Source organism: Puma concolor, chromosome C2, assembly GCF_028749965.1.
Source record: "Puma concolor isolate L17-30 chromosome C2, mPumCon1.1.hap2, whole genome shotgun sequence".
Taxonomy (NCBI): domain Eukaryota; kingdom Metazoa; phylum Chordata; class Mammalia; order Carnivora; family Felidae; genus Puma; species Puma concolor.
Window position 1 is genome coordinate 75792114 of NC_141675.1, and position 22627 is coordinate 75814740.

General features: G+C 43.0%; 1 protein-coding gene across 7 annotated transcripts in view; it reads right to left on the reverse strand.

Moving 5' to 3' along the window:
- Positions 1-22627, reverse strand: part of KLHL6 (kelch like family member 6) — a 115956-nt gene that overhangs the window by 22427 nt on the left and 70902 nt on the right. For 6 of the 7 annotated variants that reach the window (XR_015240152.1, XR_015240151.1, XM_086674827.1 and 3 more), the window contains 2 exons: positions 17832-17997; positions 2069-2518 (listed from right to left, as the gene is read on the reverse strand). Coding sequence is in view for 5 of the 7 variants with exons in the window: in XM_086674827.1 (XP_086530953.1) it covers positions 2069-2518; positions 17832-17997 (616 nt within the window). In the remaining 2 variants the exon portion in view is untranslated. Of the gene's footprint in view, positions 1-2068; positions 2519-17831; positions 17998-18162; positions 19250-22627 lie in introns of those variants that run through there. The other variant, XM_086674829.1, reaches the window with a different exon arrangement.

A 22627-nucleotide genomic window follows, 5' to 3' on the forward strand; every position in this document is an offset into this window, starting at 1 on the left:
TGAAAGACACAAACTACCAAAGCTCATTCTGGAAGAAATAGATAACCCGATATCTACTAAAGAAATACAGTTTATAGCTAAAAACCTCACAAAGAAAACTCCTGGTTCTGATAGTATCACTGGTAAATTCTGCCAAACATTTAAGGATATATTTGCAGAGTGAACCAATGACAGCAGATCTGAGGGCAACAAAGAATGAGAAGAGGACACACAGGAAAAGAAGGAGGCTCCTAGGGGCCTCAGAAAGACAATTTCTAAACCACCTGTGGCTAGGATTTCTATCAATGGCCTAATGAAGTTTTGGTAGCCTATCCCAGATCTACTGGACAGTGGTATATATATATATATATATATATATATATATATATATATATATATATATATATATATGTGTGTGTGTGTGTGTGTGTGTGTGTATGTGTGTGTGTTCATGTGTATAAGCTTTAAATACACTATCCCTATAGTATTATTTCCGGATAGTTTTGTTCCTCTCCATTAAGCCTATTTTTGTCTTTATAAAGATTTGAATAAAACATTTCTTCAGAAATTTGTTAAGCAGAACCAGGAACATCCAAATGATACATGTATTCATCATCTTGGTACTCATTTCTTCATTCAACAAACATTTACCAATCACTTACTCTACACCAGGGATTCTCCTAAGGTCTGGAGATGAAAAGTCCCATAAGATATATTTCCTACCATTACAAGCTCCCAGTATAGAGACATTTACAGATGAGGAACACAATGGTTACCACGCAGTGGTTGGTGCTACGATAGAGCAATGCACCAGGGACTATGAGAAGAGAGAGGTCTCTGAAGAAGGTGATGCTTTAACTTTTTGAAGCCAGAGTAAAGTTAATTAGATGGAGAGAGGAAAAGGCATTTGAACAGCACCTCATTCTCCTGCAACAGAGGGTGAAAAGGCACGTCCACTTTGGGGAATTGCAAGCAGAGCATTAGCGTGTAGCAGAAGGGAGAGGTTGGAGATGGAGCCAGAGAAGTGGGCAGGAGGTGAAGAGTGTAGGGCCAGGCTCTGGGAGATGTGGGAGATGCAGGAGGGAAGGCTCAAAGGAGGAGACTTCAAAAGGGAAGGGCTGGAGAAGGTGCAAGGGCTTAGGACACGTTTACACAGCTGAATGCGACTGCGGCTCCTAAGGAACACCTAGAGCCATTTGTCCAGGGCCAGATCGTCCTTCACACCTGACCCTTCCTAGTGGTATAGAAACCAATTAACTCAAAATTCAACCTTGAAAAAAGCTAAACCATTAACCTGATTAACACACTTACTTAGCTGACTTTATGCACGTAGTCTTTAGCAATTATCCTAATAAAAAGAAGCTTCATGCTGGAGTCGGGGCCTCATTCCGACTCGAGTATGGGGAACTTCACTTAACTGCATTTTGTTTTCGGACTCCTCTTTTGCGACTCCGGCCATACTCCCTGCAACAGGAGCTCAGGCAGGAAGTGTGTGGGCTTGATCCTGGGAGTCACGGGGAGCCACGAAGAGGGTAAGCCCAAGAACACAATGATGAGGCTTGAGTTTTAGATTATCCAGCTGGTGAATGAATTGGAGGGAGGCCAGACTGAGGGCAGGAAGGTGAGTTTTGAGGAATTTTTGGAAATTCGGAAAGGAAACAACGACAGTCTGAACCAAGGTAACATTCACAGGATATCCAAGAGACTCGCAGTTCCCAGAGCGGGCAAACTAGGAAAGCTGTGCTCCTGTGGAATGGTGACTGAACAGGGCGCATTCTGTCCTGTGTACGTCACCCCCACCAACCTCTACTCTTAAGCCCTGGGAAGAGGAAGGATGTGCTGGGCACGGTGCTGAGCAATTTCCTATCTCACTCAATCCTCTCAGTAGCTGTTTATGATGTGGTATCATCCCCATTTCACAGATCAGAAATCCAGGGCATCTGGAACTGCCTGACTCAAACCGTAGACGGTGTGGCAATTGTCTTCACCATGAAGTAAGGTTCTGTAAGCCAGCCTCACCTATATTTCTGTGAGGCCCGCAGACTCCTTTACCTCACTGGTTAGCTAGTGTTGCTCATCGTCAGCTCACCTCATTGCCTGAAAGGTGGTACATCCTGGCTTCCTGAAGCAGCGGGAAGACCTCCGGGCACTGTCTGATGAGAGGATCTGCCTCCACCGTCTCCACAAAGTACCACGGGTCCAGCAGTGGCAAGCGCACATTCTCAAGGAGGTAGGGGAGCAAGCAGAGTCGTTCTGCCTGTTTGTGCCGGACCCAACTCATCACAGTCTCAAACACCTGAGCCTCCTCTGTTACATACAGCTCATCACTCTTCAAGATGTGGTACAGAGTGTCCACGGGAAGTTCTAGGAACTCCTCAGAGTTCAGAATCTGCACAAAGTTTTGGATGATGTAATTTTGCACCTGCTTTTTCAGGCTGTCCAAGGAGTGTGTATCTGCCAGCCTCAGTATTCCAACACAGTTTTCTGGATTCAAGGCTTCTGTTAGGAAGCTAGCACAGGCATCCACCATCCGCAGGAACTAAGAGAACAGAAGGGAGGCAAATCAGGCCAGAAAACCATTAGTCCCCAAGGAGGTTTATCAGGGAGTTGTGTGTAGCAACAAAAAATTAGAACAATCCCAATGACTGACAATAGGGGACTATAGCTAAAGAAATGATAGTACATTCTTGTTTTCAACAGCCCCGTAGTCATTAATAAAGTATGTACAAGAAAATTAAATGACATAGAAAATGTTCATAATGTACTGAGTTTAAAAATCTGTTCACTGAACCTGATCAAGCTTCTAGATTTAATCAGCAATTTACAGGAAATACAGCAGAAAGAGGAACATGTTAAATGATGCCATGGGAATATACCATCAGCAAAATCCAGACTGTGAGAAACTTTACATAACAGCCAGTTCAATTTCTTCAACAAATACATCACAAGGCTGAGAGAGAGAGACGGAGAGGAGGAACCTGAAAACGCACAGAGATGTAAGAGACACATCAAGCTAGTGCAAAGTATGGACTTTATTTGGATCCTTAATTCAGATTATTATTCATTTTAAGTGTGGTAATGGTATTGTGATTATGTTTAAAGAAGAATCCTTGTCTTTTAGAAATATATACTAAAACATTTGCAGCTGAAATGAGAAAAGCACTCCACAAAACCATAGGTATGTTATAATCCACTTTTTATTGAAAATATGGGACACAGGCATAAAAATAAAGGCTGAAGTGTGTACACCAAAATATTAACAGGTATGATATCTCAGGATATCAGGTATCTTAGGATAATTTTTGCTACAGTAACAAACAACCCCCAAATCTCAGATGCTGACAAGAATAAATGATTATCTCTCACTCACATTATATGTCCTACAGGGGTCTTCATTCCAAGATGACTGAAAAGCCCTTGACTGAGATATATGCCAGTGTTATGACAGAAGGAGAAAAAAGACAGCAGAGCTACCGAAAGGCTCTTAAGTTTTAGCTCAGAAGTTGCACATGCCATTTCCACTCACACCTAACCAGCCAGAGTAAGTCACATGGCAAAATCTGTTGTCAAGGAAAAAATAATCCTCCCACAGAAACAGTCCCATAAGGATAGAAAGGGAATATACTGTATAAATAATACAAGATACTACACTCTCTAATAAGACTCTGAGAATTTCTCTTCCTTTTTTTTTTTTACATACTTTATAAATCCTCTAAAATGAAGTAGCACTTCTGTAATTTAAAAGTTCATTTGTAAAATCGTTGGTTTACGTGTCTTAGTTTTAAATGATCATCATCCTCATAAAAATATGAGTCCCTTCTTGGTTTCAACTCAGGAAATGATCTCACTGTTTGTGAGTTCGAGCCCCACGTCAGGCTCTGTGCTGATAGCGTGGAGCCTGGAGCCTGCTTCAGATTCTGTGTCTCCCTCTCTCTTCCCCTCCCCTGCTCACTCTCTATCTCTCTCTCTCAAGATAAATTAAAAAAACTTTAAAAAAATATGAGTCCCTTATGTTTATATAGCACTTAACACTTTACAAAGCACTGCCATATCCATTATATTACTTAATATTCATTTTCCAGATGAGGTGTCTCAAATGCATCAGTTCATTCTTTTTTTCATTTTTAATTTTAATTCCAATATAATTTTAACATACAGTGTTACATTAGTTTCAAGTGTACGATATTCAAATGTATCAGTCCATTCTTACTTACTGTTCTCTGGAGCTTAGCTTTGAACACATCCAACTTCCTATCCCCATTCCATATCCACTGGGCTCCATGGAGAGTCAAGGTCTCAGTGTTCTTGTGTTGATGAATTAACAGGAGGGAAAGAGGGAGGCTGAGTGGAGAGGACCTGGCAGGGAGGGTCAATTTGAAGGCAGGGCCCAGTGACAGTATGAATGGGACAGACCTGCACTGGGACGGATGTAGCCTGCAGAGAAGAGCTCCAGTGACAGGAGCTGAGGGTAGCAGAGTTGTGGGGCCTGAAGGGTGGGGGCAGGGGCAGGACTGGTCTTAGAATGATTGGGCTTTGGTCTTCAGTCCAGTGCATTCTAAGGGGCACACATCCCTGACTTTTGGATCAATCCCAATTGCAACATATTACCTTTCCATGTCAGAACTCTCGTTCCAATTGTCAGTTTAGAAAACATTGACCGAGGGTCAGGGGCACCTGGGTGGCTCAGTTGGGTAAGTGTCCAACTCTTGATTTTGGCTCAGGTCATGATCTCACAGATTTGTGAGATCGAGCCCTGCATCAGGCTCTGTACTGACAGCATGAAGCCTGCTTGGGATTCTCTCTCTCCCTCTCTTTGCCCCTCTTCCCCCCCCCCCCCCGCTTTCTCTCTCTCAAAATCAATAAATAAACTTTAAGAAAATTGACTGAGGGTCAATGAAATGTTGGAGTAGCTTTAATTCTACCTCAGACTGCCCTGTCAGCTGGCTCCAGCCATGGCCTGCAGATCTACTCCTCGCATGAGCAACTGTAGAAACGGTTGAGACTGAGAACTCTAACACCTGTTGAGTTGTCTGCAGATTTTCAGTTCAAAGAGTAAAAATATACATCTGAGACCAAACCTTGTTGAGCCCTCAGAACCTGTCACCAGAGCCGTATGTGGCCCTGCCCACAGAGATATCTATGAGCGCTAAAAGGGAACTCACTTTTGTGACAGCCTCTAGTGTAAATAGCACATACACTATTCCAGTGTTTGCATAAGAAGAAGATGGTATGAAAATAAAACAGATTTTCTAAATATGTAAACTGTCTCTAGGAGGCCACCTAAGAACCTGGTAACAGTGGTTGTCTCTGAGGAGGGGAACTGGTGGCTGGGGTCTGGGTACAGAGGAAGGCTTACTTCTCACTGTTTACCTTTATTTCCTCCCTTGCATTGTCCACCATGTGACAGAATTATCTGTTTTACAATAAAGTCTCTCATGAATGGCGAAAACACTTGAAGGTAACACATCAAAACGCGAATCGTGTTTATCTCAAATGCAGTTGCTAATTTTTCTTTTAGACTTTGCTGTTTAGAACAAATGTTCTACACTGAGCATGAAGTTGCTTTTAAAATCAGAAAAAAGAAAAGAAAAGAAATACTCCTTGCAATTTTCAAGGACACAATGAGAAAATAAAATGTAAAAAATAAAACAAAGAACACCTATGATGTGCCAGCCCCTTTATATTACTGAGCTAATTTAATCCTCACAATACTATAAAGTAGATGTTTATTATCTTTCCTGGTTTATAGATGAGGAAAGGAGATCCAGAGAAGTGATTTCCTCAAACAGTTATAGCTAATAAGAGGTAGAGCTAAAATTTGAAGCAGTCTTATCTAATTCCAAAAATGCATGTTTTAAGACAACTTCAAGCTTCCTCAGGTCGAGCAGTGTGTGTACAGGACAAGGGCTTGGCAGATGCCAACCATGATTTGCATAATTCACCAACAAGAGCTCCAGTAATCTGATCTGCCTGGAGGAAAGCTTGACCCACAAGGTGCCAATTCCTACCCCTGCTTCATGACTACTAATAAGCAAAGAAGGAAACCGTGAAGGAGAATCAAACCAAGTACTGGAGCTCACATTTGTTAGAAACATTGATCCAGAGTGTCCCTCCCCAGCCAGACACCATTCATTCCCCCATTCATCCACCTGTTAATTTCCAGAATGTGTACTGAACATCTGTTATGTAGTAGGCCATCAGTCAGTATCGGACAACAGAGGTGAGCAGAAAGAGACACAGTGCCTGTGCTCATTGGACCTGACAGACGAGTGGAGAAGGCAAACAGTAATCAAATAATCACACACGTGTCAAATTACAACTGTGATAAATGCTATATAACACAGTTCGGTGATTCCACTGCCTGAAAGTGAAGGCAGCCCTATTCTTACCCCTCAAGCTGTACACTGTCACCAGGACTTTCCCTGATAGAACCTCTCCACAGTCAGACCTGTCTATTCACCTTCCCCAAACATTCCTAAGCTTGTCTGTCACAGAGCCTTTCTGTGCTCGGGCTGTTTCATCAGCCTGAACCTGCTTCCTCTCTCATCACTCTGTTAAAATCCTGCTCTCCCTGCCCAGGCAAGTTTGACTCCAGAGCTCCACTGTTTAAGAAAGGAATCAGGATAGCTCACACCAATTTCAACTGAGAAGGCCCCTTTTAAATTAACTTCAAAAAAAGGGGAAGAGGGGTGCCTGGGTGGTTCAGTAGGTTAAGTGACTCTTGATTTCGGCTCAGGTCATGATCTCACGGTTCGTGAGTTCGACTGACAGTGCAGAGCCCGACAAAGGATTCTCTCTCTCTCCCTCTCCTGCTTGGGATTCTTTCTCTCTCTGCCCCCCCCAAATAAATAAATAAAACTTAAAAAAAAAGGGGGGGAAGGAGTACCATGGCCATCGCCTCATCTACACACAGGTTATTTTTTTCATTTGGAGTGTTAAGTTTGGGACTGACGGAGGGGGTCCAGAGTCTGTGAACCCCTACAACAGTGTGCAAGCATTTGTTTGCACCTGTGGCAGTTTTCTGAAAATTGGGTTTACAGGAGATGCTGTGAGTTGCTCTCTAGTATCCATGCACCTGAGGACAAAGCCAACACAAGAAGGAGAGCCAGGACGACAAGACCAGAGAGTCTTAACTGTGTTTTAAGCCTTCTCTGCCTCTGGACATTTTTAATTCTGGGTCAATATGTGCTTAAGAAGAAAGGAAAATGAAAGATAAAGGAAGGGAAAAGAAATGGAGAAATCCTGCCAATTCATGAAGTTCTTTCTCAAAAGCCACTTCCTGCTTCATGGCTTTTTCAGTTGCCCAACACAGAATCAATCCCTGCCTCCTCTGTGCTCCACTGAGCGACTCACTTGACCCTCTGTGGAGCACCAATTACATTTCTCCTTTGTACAACAGTCAGGCATCCCAAGGGCAGGTTCTGGGTCATATTTGTGTTTTTATTTCTAATAGCCCCTAGCACAAACTCTGCCAAAAAGAAGAGAGGGGAGGAAAATAGTTTTCAGATACCTAGTATGTACCAAGACCTATGCTAGACACTTCCCCACCCATTTTTTTAATGAATACATTTTATTTTTTAACAAATATACTTTATTTAACAAGTAATAATAAGGTAGGTATTAGCACAGACCATTTGCACAAAGGAAGAAATAGAGAATTCAAAGAGTTGAGTGTGTTGCCTAAGGCCACACAGCCAGTAAGTGGTACAGATGATGCTCAAGGTCATGGCTAGCTCACTCTTCTCATTGGGCATCACACTGCCTCTGTAACTGTAACATTGTTAAGCTAACAAAATTCAAGGAGAGTCTGAAGAGGCCTTATGAGAACAAGGGTAGTGGTGATCTCCAAATTGTCTACATTCCCCTCAGAATATGCTTCAATAAACACTTTTGAGTATGAGGGGTATAGAGCAGCATACTAACCAATGGCTGAGAAACTGCTGATGGGCAGGGGAGTCATGGGAACAATAAATTGTTTTATTTAAAATATATGTGTTTTTTATTTCTTCATATTCAAGATTATTTAAGATGCCAGTGTAAATTTTCATTCTCAGCCTGTCCAAATGACACATGAACTTGTTTATTAAAGCTGAGCGATGACAGATAATGGCAACAGACAGCCAACTTCCTGTTTGAGGGGACATGTGAGCAAAAGGTTACAGTCAGGCACCTGACCTCGAACAAGGACTAAAAATACAATCAAAGAAACCACTTGAGACATAGCTGCAGTTCCCATGAGAAGTGTCTGTCTCAATGAGAATGTACGCCCTGCTCCCCATCTCCACTGTCCTCCCTCTGCTTCCCTTCAGGGTCTCCAGAATCTGGGATCTTAACAGACTTAACCAATGTAATTCCACATCTCCCTAGAGGTGCCTTCAAATCCACCCCAGAAAAACTGAAGCCATATTTTGACCCAAATCAATAATTCCATTGACCACAGTCCCTAAGTGACCTTATAGTTATTGCAAAGGGTGTATAAAGACATTGGTATTCTTACCTTCAAGCCCCAACAAATCAGTGTATGTGAAGAGCATATAATTTGTTGATGAGATTTAAAAACTTCAAATTTATTTGAAAGTGTCAATTCATTTTTTTAAGTTTATTTATTTTTTAAAATTTTTTTAATGTTTGTTTATTTTTGAGAGAGAGAGAGAGCATGAGCAGGGGAGGGGCAGAGAGAGAGGGAGACACAGAATCCAAAGCAGGCTCCAGGCTCTGAGCTGTCAGTGCAGAGCCCAACACAGGGCTTGAACTCTTGAACTGTGAGATCATGACCTGAGCCAAAGTCAGATGCTTAACCAACTGAGCCACCCAGGCACCCCTGTTTATGAATTCATAGTAAATATTTTTTGTCACCATTTTTCTTCTCAGATAATAGTCATAAAAAATAAAACTTTTCTATGGGGTGTGTATTGATATGAAAGAAGGATCTTCATACTTAAAATTTGTAAATTGCCACTGATCCTAATCTTCCATCCCTGCCCCTTTCCCCCTCTCTCAGATGATAATCTACTTCAGACCAAAGGCCATACGCCGCCCCCCTACTCCCAGGATGTCCTCTGCTCCAAACTTTCAGTCCTTGCTCTAGACTTGGCTGAGGGGTCTGCTGGTTCCTGGAAACTATATGGGGTGAGCAGGAAAGGGAGCTAAGACCTGCAAATGGTCTGCTCACTAAGGTGGGGCAGGTTCTGGGGGACTGAGGCAACTATAGAGGTACACTGACCTCAGAAGTGGGATCAGGGAGAAAGGAAAGGGTGTGGGAAGGTTGGTCAAGATTCAGGCAACAGACAGCCCCTGAATTTTCAGAGGAGCTAGTGGGGCCCCCAACGGGCCAGCAGCACACAATGAGGGAGCCACATGGGCCATACTAAGAGTCAAGGGGCAAGTGCTGGAGCTTAGTGACTCAGCTCAGGGACACGATGAAGGCCAAGAAGGGACACCACTATGAGGATTAAATGGAATGACTATGTCTGGGATATGTTTGATTCTCAGGATATGGTGTGTGTGTGTGTGTGTGCGCGCGCGTGCAAATTTAGGGCACAGAAGCAGTAGGGCATCTAAGCAAAGCCAAGTCCTGAGAAGCAGGTCCATGAGCAGACAGCTGCAACAGGTAAGGTATCAGGTAGGGAAGTGGAAACTTAAGTCTTTGCTTCTGCCTAAATACTTTTCCCCCAACCCAGCTGCCACGTGTTGAAATCCTACCTATTCTATGAAGTCCAAGTCAATGCCACCTCCTTCAGGGCCAGAACGTTTTTCTACCCTATACTCTGCCCTGGGGTCTGGCTGGATTGCCCTGTGGTTTGAAAGCTCAGTGGGAGTCCTTGCTTTTGAGGCTTTGGGGGTAGTGGCGGGAGGCAGGTATAGGGGTCAGAAGTTTTGGGTTTAGGCCTCTGATTATGGCTTCAACTCTTTGATGAGCTGAACTCTCTCTGAGCCACAGATTCCTTGTCTGGAAAGTGTTGAGAATAATAAAGCCCACTTTGCAGTCTCATTGTGAAGGAATTACCTGGCCAGCCCACTCACAGAAATATTGTCAACATCAGAATGGATCGTGCAGGGGAAAGAATACAATAAATTGCTAAACAAATGTGATCAATATTTATAATTTTTGTCTTTATTTCCCCGATAGTTTCTTACAAAGTACCTTGAATGTAGTAAATAGTTAGTAATTTGTAGAAACTAGGTAGAAGTAAAAGTCAAAATCTGGTAGTAACATGGATTTTCATTACAACAAAAACCCCATATCCCACTTCCTGTATTTCACCACCCATGGGCAGCAACTAGGGCTGAATACCCAGGGAAAGAATGATAGGATAGACAAAAGAAGACAATTTTGATTTTTGAGTTTCTAAATACACTTTCAGAACCTACAGTAGAAAATTAGTTTTGAAACACCAGTTAGTAGTAATAACTGGGCCCTTTGAACTGGAAAAGCCAGAATACCAAAGAGTCTAGGCATACAGTTTATGTCAAAGCAACAGACGTAGGAGAATGGATGATAATGTAGCAGCCAGCTTTTCCAACAATGATTCCGGAGCCAAGAAAAAAGAGGAGAGTCTAGTGATAAAGTGAGAAGCAGGTGTGGGTCCTTGAGATGATGCCCTGCCTCCCAACCCAGGCCAAACTCTAGAGTAAAGGAAAAGCAAAAAGCTCCTTAGAGATTGTGGAGCTGAGAGCAAAAGGATGTGTGCCTCGACTTCCTAAAGGAAATCAGAAAAGCGGCAGTCCAGTATAGCAGAAGCAGAAGAGAAGCTGGAATGCGTTGTTTCTAGACAAAGGGGACCTATGGCAGTTGCTCCAAATTCCCTATAGTTCCAGACTGGCACAGGCAAGCAAATGGAAGTTTCTTGTGTGTTCCTGAGAGGGACAAAGAAATCACTGAGAGGACTGGCAGACCTGAGGAGGCCTTGCAAACGGGACAAAGAGAATGCACAGTGACCCACAAAGACTGAGGGCCTGAACCAGGTGGGCCTGAGGACTTCCAGCTGATGCCACGGGTGAAGGAGTCAATGATCAGAGAGAGACCAATGGGAACACAGATGTTCCAGCAGGTGCCAGCATAGACCAATGATGCAAATAACCATGGTAAGCCTGGGCCAGATGCCTCTTTCTATAATGTCCTGGTAATCTGTAAACACCCCCTTGGAACCATTTAAGCAAACCAGATGCTAAATTGATGAAGCTTTCCTCAAATGAGATATCATTAGGTTGACTACAATTTCTATCACTGATAGAATGGGAAGCTCAGGAAACAGATTAAGTTCAATGTTAGAAAAATAATAGGTTAAATCATGCTTTTATCTTTGCACACCTACATTTGTAGCCTCAGATTTAGATCCTCTATACTAATTAGAACTCAAGAACAATATGCAATTCAGAGAGGCAAAACTAATGTATGGTGACAGATGCCAGAGTGATAGCTCTCCCTGGGGAGGTACTACCTGTGGAGGGCATAAGAGAGCATTCTGGGATGCCAAGGATGTTCTGGAGCTTGATCTGGGTGTGGTTACGTGACTGCAAACACGTGTAAAAAATCAAAAACTGTACATTTAAGATGTGTGCATTTTACTAAACGTAAGTTATACCTAAAAGTAAAAAAGAGTAAACATTGAGATTAAACACAGAAATGCGTTTAAAGAGACACTGTGTGGACAGCAGCAGACTCACTGTTGAGATGGGGACATTTGGTTTCCCCAGAGCGAGTCAGGCATGAGGGGTGGCAGCTGTGCCACTCTCACCTGCTGACACAATTACAGGGCCCCACTGGTTTCCAGAATTTTCCACTGGGCAGCCCTCCCTGAGGATGCCAACAGCCCCAGCTGCCTTCAGGATCCTGACTTGCTCCAGGCCTTGCTCTGAGGGACGCACGCAGTATGTAGTGGGGAACACACAGGCTAGCATAAGCAGATAGGGGTGAAATCCAGGCTCCTCTCTCATTAGCCATGAAACCTTGATCTTTTACATCACTAAAAATTGGGGGTAAAAATACATACCTCATTTTAAATGAAACCATGTAGGCAAAACAGTTGCCACATTGTGAATGCTCTGGGAAGCACAACTATTACTGTCCTGCGGACCCAGGAGAGTAACCCCAATTTCTTATCACCTACAATGGCCACACAGCAACATTGGTTGACAAAGGGAATGTGTGGGAGAGGATGCATCCGTCAACAGATTGATTTTCTCTAGACAGTAGCAAAGAAATAGTTGGGCTGGTTTTCTCGCCTGGATCCACTGGCTATTCCGATGGTGGGTAGACACAATCTGTGGGTCCCTATCAATGACAACACAAGTCCATCCGTAATGATGTAATGTAATGAGTGAGACCTGCTTTTGTTAGGTGCCCGGCACTTAGTGGGTGCTTAAAAATGAAGCAATTATTAGTATTAACCTGTGGAATACTTCCTCCTCTACCAGCCCACAACATTTCTAAAAGCCAGGAGTGGGCTTCTTAGTGTCCTCTTAAAGGAGGTCAGGCAATTTTTGATGGGGCGTTGAGCAGTTTCTGAGGCAGTCCTCATATTCAACTAGTAATAGACAAGAGTGACACATGCCTTCACCGATTCAACAAATATTAATGTACTATGATCCAGATACTGAGTAAGCCAAGAAGCCAGTCCCAGCCATCCGGGTCAGCCACTGACTACATGGCTACCTCATCCATACAGATCTCAGCCCCAGAGGTGTTGTGGAGGCCCCAGCTGGGTCTTCTCGGGCCCAGGCCAGATGACCAGACCACCACTCTGGCATCCCTCTTTCTTTCCTCACATCACCCCTCAGGTCTCAGCCTGATTTCCCTTTCTCTTCTAAGCTCCTTCTAACCAGCTGCTCTGTTATCTTAGCCATCTTCTGTCCCAAGACTGAATGAAGGGTAAGCATGGTCTCCCTGACCTCACATCTTTTGCTACCCTGCAGATAAGCTCACAAACCCTTATTCTTTCATGAGTTTTTAATAATAAAAATGAAAGTAACAAATATGACAAAGCTCTCCAAACTAACATGGCAGTTCTCCACAACTGAAAAATCTTACCAAGTTCTTATAGCCATTGTCCCACAGCTACAGTTTCTACAGTTTCTCACTGCCTTGCTTATCTAAAACTCAGAAGCCTGAAGTTCCAGATAAGGCAAGTTCCCTGCAGCCCCTACTGAATGACATTCATCTCAAAAACCCTGCCTCACATTGTGAAGGGTCGCTTGGGCCTTTCCTCATAGGTGCTTCTCTTACTCTTACCTTTCTAGAAACTACTTGGAGAAAATATATTTCTCCCCATAATTGGCTAATTAATCACAGCTAAGTGACTGCAAAGTTCCTCTCGTGGCAGTCCATTTAGTACCTGCCACACCCTAACTTTCCTCCTAAAAGAAACTGTCCCACCCTGTGCCACAGCTGACTGGACCAATGACAGTGGTAATGGTAGCTGACCCCAGGGTTATCAGTCTTCAGGAGGCCAGCAACTCATGAAGTTGCTTTGCATGAAAAGGTCTTTTCAAACAGCATTAGCGGTGACTGGCTTGGTCAATCAAATTATCTCTTTCTGGACTAGGAAATTCTGGCATAGAAGGAATCAACGGATAACAGGAAGAAACTTGAAAAGAGAAGTAGAAAGGGAGGGGGCAGCTGAGGCACAGTGACGGTGTAACAGCTAAAACCTTTTACTACCAGATGGGGTAGAAAACACCAAGATCATCTGGTTCCCATTGATTTCCATCCAAGAAAGGTGGTATCAGCTTCTGTGCACGTTCTAAAATAACAAGATAAAATGCCAACTCTGGCACACTTTTCTCCATCTACAATTCTGAGTCAATTAAATATAGCACCAGTCCAATTCATTCTACTAACCAAGTGTTACATGAACATGATGAAACAAAACTTTAAATCATGGTCTCTTAAAATCCTAATCCAGGAAAAAGCAAAACTTGGGGTATAGCATAGGAAAATGTCCTCACAGCTCAATGTCAGTCAGTTTATTCAAGGCACAAATTATCCAAAGTAAAGTAAAAATTAACGCACAAATGATGGGAAGAAAATTCCACCCAGCATCTATTATGTATTAGGTATTTTACAAATAGCATCTCACTTAATTCTCACAATAACTCTCCCTGAAAGGTAAGTATTATAATCATCCTAATTTCACAAATAAGAAAGGTGAGACTCAGACAATCTAAGTAACTTGTCCACATGCACACAGCAAATAAAATGACTGAACTGGGATTTAAACCCAGGTTCTGTCTGAGTCCAATACCCATGTTCTTTCTAATCCACCATTCTGCCTTATAAGAGACTATTACAGATAACTCAACATGTTTCACTTCTGAGGAGATCCCAACAACATTATGCAGCCATCAAAAAGGCTCTGTATATACTGATATATAACAATCTCCAAAATATATTGTGAAGCCAAAAAAAGCAAGATGCAAAAAAAAAAAAAAAAAAGTGTATAGTGCACCAATATTTGTGTTAAAAACTGGAAGCAAAGAGTGGGAATGATATATGCACATATACACTGGGGTGTGCATAGAATATGAAGGACAGGGGCGCCTGGGTGGCTCAGTTGGTTGAGCATCTGACTGTTGATTTTGGCTCAGGTCATGATCTCATGGTTTCTGAGATTGAGCCCCGTGTCATGCTCTGCACTAACAGCATAGAACCTGCTTGGGATTCCCTTTCTCCTTCTTTCTCTGCCCCTCCCCCCCAACACAAGAGCGTGCACGCGTGCTCTCTCTCTCAAAACAAATAAATAAATAAAATTAAAAAAAAGAATACGAAGGACAGCAAGATACTACTAAAAGTGAAGACAGCAAAATGTTTCACTGTCTCCCCTTCTGTTTTTCTGAATTTGGAACAAGGGTATGTTTTATCCATTCAAAAGAATATTTTTTTTTAAGACCACAAAGTGATTTCAACAACCTACAAATCTCTGTCCTTTGTGGTGTTTTCAGGAATGAAGATATCCCCAGTTTTCTACATCTGAGTCTTCAAAGCAAGTTATCCAGAAGCAACAGACTTTCTAACCAGACACCTAGAGCACTCTTCTCTTGTTTTCATAAGAATTAATACTCATTAGGAAAATTAGTAAAACAGCCTCAGAGAGAACTTACTATTTTTTGCCTAGAAAGTGAATGAGATTTGGAAAATTTTGAGGTGAGGGATTACCAGGATAGGGGAATCAATAATAAACAGAACGTGCTCTATCTCTATCCTGTCTCTGTCTTCCTCTTCCTTCCACCTCTCATTAAAACCAAAATCTCTGTTGAAGCTCACAACTTGAGAGAAAATGAGAAGAAGGAGGAGAAGGAGGGAAAGGAGGCAGAGGAGGAGGACGATGACAATGAAGACAACAGAGAAACTTTATGCCAGAATGATTTCCAGATACATTAAAGATTTAAATATCAAAGCTGTGGACATAACAAAACTAATAGAAATTAGAAGTGAGTAAGTATATAATTAAGCAATAGGGAAGGTCTTTCTAAAAACATACAACGAAGGCAAAAAACATCAAGGAGATGATCAATAGATCTGACTAAACACTAGTTTTAAAATTTTATATGTAAAAAAAGTCATTACTAAAAATCATGAGTCAAATAACCAATGGAAAATATTTGCAACATTATTACAAAAGATAACAGTCTTTACTATCTAAAGAGTTTTTATAAAAATCACCCAAAACTGAAAAGGAGAACAAGAAACAGAAACACAAACTCCATCCTCACTGAAACCAGGAGATATCAGTAACCCCAAACCACAGAATGTGAAGACTGGAGAGTGATTTTTTTTGAGAGAAGAGAGGTCAGACCAAGTGCCTACAAAGGAGTTTGTCCCTCAGAACCCCAGAAAACAGAAATATTAAAGTCCCAGGGAAATAGCAAACCCGGGGCAGATGGGGCTGATAACAAGGGTGGGTTTAAGAAGAATTTAAGCCTCCTGGGACTCCTCCCCACCTCTTATAACCGAACAAAAAATAGATTTTTTGTTCCTGCTGGAAAATATTTATCTCTGGAGAAACCACACAAGAGAGGTTCTGGACTCAGGGACACCAGAAACTGAGAAAGACACATGAGGACATCTTACTGAAAACAAGGAGGCTAAATAAAGATTTGCACATATACCCACACCCACACACCCACTGTAGAATACATGAAGCTCTGTTTTAGCCCCCAGGTAAAAGCTGAACTAGATAGAGGCCCTATCTGACCTGGGAAGGATTTCGCTGAGGTCAGATTGTTGGAGCAGTTGTGGGGGAGGGAAGGAATACGATATAGCTACTGAGTCCCTCACTCCACATAATGAGGAGTATTTCCCTGCCGGTTAGTAAGGCTAAAGGTGTAAGCAGGTAAGGACAGCGAAAGGGGGGAGGGCTGTATGTGGGGGTGGTAACTGACTTGGACACATCACCAGAAGGCATGACCAGTCCTGATGGAAGTAACTTGCTCTGTATGTTTACAATACCCTGAGAAAGCTGAGACAATAAAATTGGCAATTATTCGTAACTCATCAGTGCTGTTTTATAGTTGACTCTCCTCCCTCTTTCTACTCTCCCTTCCTTGCTGGACTCCACAGATCCTGCCTAGGCTCCAGTCTCAACAAAAAAAAAATCCCATAGCCCCTGGTCTTGACTCTGGGCCCCTCATTCCCCACCTGTTTCCCCTCAACCACTGACCTACTGAGGATTCAGAAGGATACCACCTCCCCAAGTCCCAAACCATGCACAAGATCTGATGTTTGTCTCAGTCCCTGGGAATGACCTGGTTTGTTCCTAGACTCTGTTTGTCAATAAATCTCAACATCCTCAGTGAGACAATCTCTGTCTTCACCCGGCAAAACCAAGTTTAAGGTGTACTTTTAGACCTAGGCAAAGATAGTAACTTGGGATGGGGCCCCAATGATAACTGTGGATGCAACTGACAGAATCTATGGATCTAATTAGTCAATGAAGCTAAATATACTTGTAGTCAGATTGAAACAAATGTAGTCAAAAGGAAACAATAAAACTTAATCCTAGGGACACCTGGGTGGCTTGGTTGGTTAAGCATCAGACTCTTGACTTTGGCTCAGGTCATGATCTCGAGGTTAGTAAGTTTGAGCCCTGCATCAGCACTGTCAGTGCAAAGCCTGCTTGGGATTCTCTCTCTCCCTCTCTCTCTGCCCCTCTCCCACGTGTGTGTGTGTGTGTGTGTGTGTGTGTGTGTGTGTGTGTGCGCGCGCGCTCTCTCTTTCTCAAAATAAATGAATAAACTTAATTAATCCCCAGGGTTGTCTTTTATCTTCTGCAATACCCTTCATGAAAAGTGCTCTTCTTTCATACCCACCGCAAAGTGCCGACCAGTCAAGGTCGGGCATTCCCCCCAAGTCTAGACACTTGCTCCCAGAGAGACTGTAGGGTCTAGTGGCAAGCATGTAGCCCCTGGATGCAGAAGGCCCAGGGTGCAAATAACCCCCTTCTCTGTGCCTTGCTCTTCCTACCTGTAAAATAGGGAGAAGAAACTGCCTTCCCTTCCTTCCCAGTAAGGATTCGAAGTTATGAATATGAAGTGGTGACTGGAACCCCTGGCTCCAATTAGGCTTCTGCAAATTGTAGTTACTGCAGTCAGGAAATACATATAGATTCCAGGCACCAAGCTGCCCTGGATTTATGGCATTAAGGAGTCAATGCCACATCTCACCCCCTCTGAGGAAACTTCCAAAGGAGCATCTTCTGACTTTCAAGTAAGTAGAGGCCCAACTAAGTGTGGGTATGAGAATGGTTGTATGTATGTCCCAGGTATAGGCCTGAGAGCCAGTCCAGACAGATCTCTGAGGAATCACTGCTTTCCCCTGCTCCAGAGGAAAGCACTGAGACTATTTCTTCACACACCTGGAAAAGGTTAGCAGCTTCCAGGACCCGTTGCACATTCTGCTTGGTGATCAGCGCCTTGCTGGTGTATGTGTAGTCCAGAAGAGTGTGCATGGTCTCAGCATCGACCCCTTTGATAATGATCCTCTTCTCATACTTTTCCTTTAAATCATTGCAGAACATGGCCCTGGAAGAGAGATGTGTGAATGTGAGTGCTACCATGACCTTAACAGACCCCCTTCACACCTATCTGCCCCCACAGAACAGCGAGGTCCCTAAGGTCAGGACCTGGGATGATTGTTCTGTGTTCCTCTAACACCCAGAACACACCAGACATTCAATTAATACTTACTGAACTGAGGTGTCCTGCTCTGCTGTACCCAGCTGTGGTCCCTAAGGCAATCCCAGATCTGAAGGAAGAGTAGGAGCCCTACTGGCAAAGCTGGTGGGATCTAGAACTACTTTATTGGCCCAAAGAACTACTTTAATGGCTCAAAGTGCTGGAGAGTCTTCTGGGAGCATTGTAGCACCCTTCTCCTGCCCAGGCCTTCTCAACTACTAGTACCCCAAAACAGGGTTTCTCATTCAGTTCTCAGTTCTCATTTAAGCCTTCCTCTGTCCTGGAAGCTGGCCTCCACACCCAGGCCTGGCCAGCTGGGGCCCGAATGCCCTCCAGTAACACAAGAGATCTTGCTAGTACCTCTCACTCCAGAGGCTCAACCCCTGTCTATGGCTTGTCTCCCAACTGGGAGCCTCGAATTGCCTTATCATAGGACAGAACTCCCCAAGGCCATTACTCTGTCTCACCTCTAGCTATGCTTATTCCCTCCCCAGGACTAGACTATTGGATATTTAGTGTCTATCCTGGAAGCAGGGGAACAGATGGAAAAGATGTTGATCTTGACATGGGATGGACCAAGATTTGAAAACCAGATCCACCAACTCAGAACTTGGACATGTTACTTAATCTCCAGGAGCTTCAGCTTTCTCGTCTATAATGGGAATTTTAGCAGTCATTTAAAAGTTTGATGTAAGGATTCTCAATAACTAATAGATAAGTAGAAATACAAAGATTTTTTTTACCCCCTCCCAGGCTCATATGTGAATTTATCATGCTACCTGGACATTGATATTTGAATTATCAATTCCTCTCAAGAAAAGTATGAGTAATTTTATTTATTTTTAAAATGCACTGAAGTCCTACTGTGTTTCTGTGTTTCTGGAGTTTTGAAAACTTAAAAGGTATCTAAAATATAATGATTGCATAAATGATAAGCAGGGTAAAGATGATTAAATATGTGAGTGGAGACATGAAGATGGTCTATGAATGAGGCTAGGAGTGCCACTGAACTGTCACTATAGGTGGGCCTCCCATTTGACCAATGCAAAAGAGAGACCATCTGGTCAGTTACATAATCACACAATTTTTTTTTCAATATATGAAGTTTATTGTCAAATTGGTTTCCATATAACACCCAGTGTTCATCCCAAAAGGTGCCCTCCTCAGTACCCATCATCCACCCTCCCCTCCCTCCCACCCCCCATCAACCCTCAGTTTGTTCCCAGTTTTTAAGAGTCTCTTATGCTTTGGCTCTCTTCCACTCTAACCTCTTTTTCTTTTCCTTCCCCTCCCCCATGGGTTTCTGTTAAGTTTCTCAAGATCCACATAAGAGTGAAAACATGGTATCTGTCTTTCTCTGTATGGCTTATTTCACTTAGCATAACACTCTCCAGTTCCATCCATGTTGCTACTAAGGGTCATATTTTGTTCTTTCTCATTGCTACGTAGTACTCCATTGTGTATATAAACCACAATTTCTTTATCCATTCATCAGTTGATGGACATTTAGGCTCTTTCCATAATTTGGCTATTGTTGAGAGTGCTGCTATAAACATTGGGGTACAAGTGCCCCTATACATCAGTACTCCTGTATCCCTTGGGTAAATTCCTAGCAGTGCTATTGCTGGGTCATAGGGTAGGTCTATTTTTAATTTTTTGAGGAACCTCCACACTGTTTTCCAGAGTGGCTGCACTAGTTTGCATTCCCACCAACAGTGCAAGAGGGTTCCCGTTTCTCCACATCCTCTCCAGCATCTATAGTCTCCTGATTTGTTCATTTTGGCCACTCTGACTGGCGTGAGGTGATATCTGAGTGCACAATCACACAATTTTATATATAACAAATCCAAATGCTCAGAGAATTACTATTGTTCTCAGCACAAAAACTATATGGAACTTCCCTTATGAATGGACAGCAGCCTTGCAACATTCCCACCAGAGACAGTATATTCATGAGGCTGATCCTTAATAGCTATAGCTGACACAATTCCTTCAGTCTGATTCCCACAAAAACCTGTTAACTCCCTCTTGCCCTCCCAGGAGCTGTGGGATCCCAGCAGTCCCACAGGCTTGAACAGCACAGCTTATAAAAACAATTACTTGGAGGCAATGGAATTAAATTTCTTTCAATATGCCATACATTTACTGAGCACCCTCTCTGCATAGAATACTGGGCTAAAGCTGGAAGGGATTTAAATATCAGGCAGTCTCTGGACTTAACTGAGTCCCCCTAAAATTCATATATTGCAGTCCTAACCCACCAACGTAGACAGCGCTTTTCGGAGGTAATTAAGGTTAGGTGAAGTCATAATCCAATAGGATTTGTGTCCTTAAAAGAAGAGGAAGAGATATCAAAACTCTATCTCTCTCTCTGCCGTGTAAGCATACAGTGTCTGTCTATAAGCCAGTCTTCACCAGAAACCAACCGTACTGACACTCTTATCTTGGACTTTCAGACTCTATAATTGTGAGAAAATAATATTCTATTGTTGAAGATACCCAGTCCATGGCAATTTTTTTATGGAAGTCCAGGCTGACTAATACAGGCTGTCTCTCCCCTAGTCCCTAGTTGTTCAGAATCTAGCAGGGACATATCTGCACAAATAATAGTCTACAAGGGTCAAAAAGACTTATACAGTGCTATGGAGGCAAGGGGTGGCTTCTCATGGAGAAGGAAAAGGTTGCTATGTGACAACTGTGGATAGGACATCCAGGTAGTAAACATGGTAAGTAGATGCAAGAGTGTGGGACAGGCAGAGGATCTATCAAGCACATGGTTTGGCTGGAGCCCAGGGGTGATGAGAGAGGGTGGGGAGAGATCAGTCCAAACAGATAACCTGGGTCCTGACTGTGGAAGGTACTAGAGGCAGGCTAAGGAGTTAGGTTTTTTATTCAGTGGGCAATGGTGAGCCAATGAAGGTTTATGAACAGAGGCAGGACTCAAAAAGAACTTTTTTTTTAAGTTTATTTATTTGAGAGAGAGAGAGAGAGAGAACAAGCAGGGGAAGGGCAGAGAGAGAGAGAGAGAGAGAGAAAGAGAGAGAGAGAGAATCCCAAGCAGGCTCCGCACGCCATCATCACAGAGCCCAACTCAGGGCATGATCCCATGAACCGTGAGATCATGACCTGAACCAAAACCAAGAGCCAGACACTTAATCGACTGAGCCACCCAGGTGCCCCAAAAATAACATTTTTAACAGGTGTGTTCTCACTTTAGTTTGCTGGTGATGGATGCATTTGGAGTAAAGCATTAATTGCACCCAAACAGAGCCGGGAGGCTTGTGACAGTGCCAAAGCCTTGTCCCAGAAACTGTACTACTTGAGGCAGTCACCATGCTGCTAAGTGACTGGACCTCCTGAGCTTTAGACACATGAACAGGAGCCTTAGAGAATCATTATCTCCCAGCCAAGTAAGTCACTGAAATGGGAAAGTCCCAGTGTAGAGCCCTGATGATAGAATGCACTTCCCCAAAGTGGGACTTCCATACCAACACAGAGAGAATTTGATCCTTAAATCCTGCTCCTCCTCCCTTTTCCACACCTCCTATTTCTGTCTGGGAATCCCCCATCAGTTTCTTTTCCCTATTTCCTAATCTGCAAAACAAAGGTACCTGCTTCTGGTTTCCCAGGAACAATCATAAACATCAAAAATCAAAAGTCCCCAGAAAGAAAGAGACTGAGAAAAAGGGAGAAATCACTTGACTAGCTGACTTTTTGAACCTTTTGTGTTAGCCAATGAGATCTTCTCCCTAAGGTCTCCTAGTGTCCTATCCCCCCCACCCCCCACCCCCATCCCTGTTCTAATCAACAGTAATCCTCCCACCCTCCCTCCTCCTCTTCTCTTCCTTCAACTGGCCTCTTTTCCCTCAAGAATATGACAGCAAGAAAGAAACAACAAATGTGAATTCTGCAAAGTACTTGGAAACAGAAAGGCAGTGATGTCATGTGGGCAGATGACCGATTTAAAAGCCATTTTTGTCAGCCATAAATCCTCCTAGCCAGAGATGAATGGTCATCTGCAGAACCGCATGCCTTTTAAAGTGGTGTCACACAGGACTCACCTTGCTGCCTCCTGATCACATAAAGAACCCTGCCATCACAACATCCACACAGTTTCTTCCCAGATCAGCCTGTCCAGGATTTGGACAACTTCACTTGCTAAACCTCCCCTTCTTTGAGCCCCTAGAGCAGCACTGCCCATAGAAATATAATGTAAGCCAAATGTGTAATTTCAAATTTTCTACTAACCATGTTTTTAAAAAGTAAAAGGAGATGAAATTAATTTTAGTATCTTTTATTTAGCCCAATACACCTCAAATGTTGTTTCAACATGTAATAAATATTTTTAATGAGTTATTAATGAGATAACTTACATCCTTATTCCCACAGAGACTACAAAATCCCTCATAGACATTTTATACTTAAAAGCACATCTCAATTCAGACCAGTCATAACTCAAATGCTGAATAGCTGCATG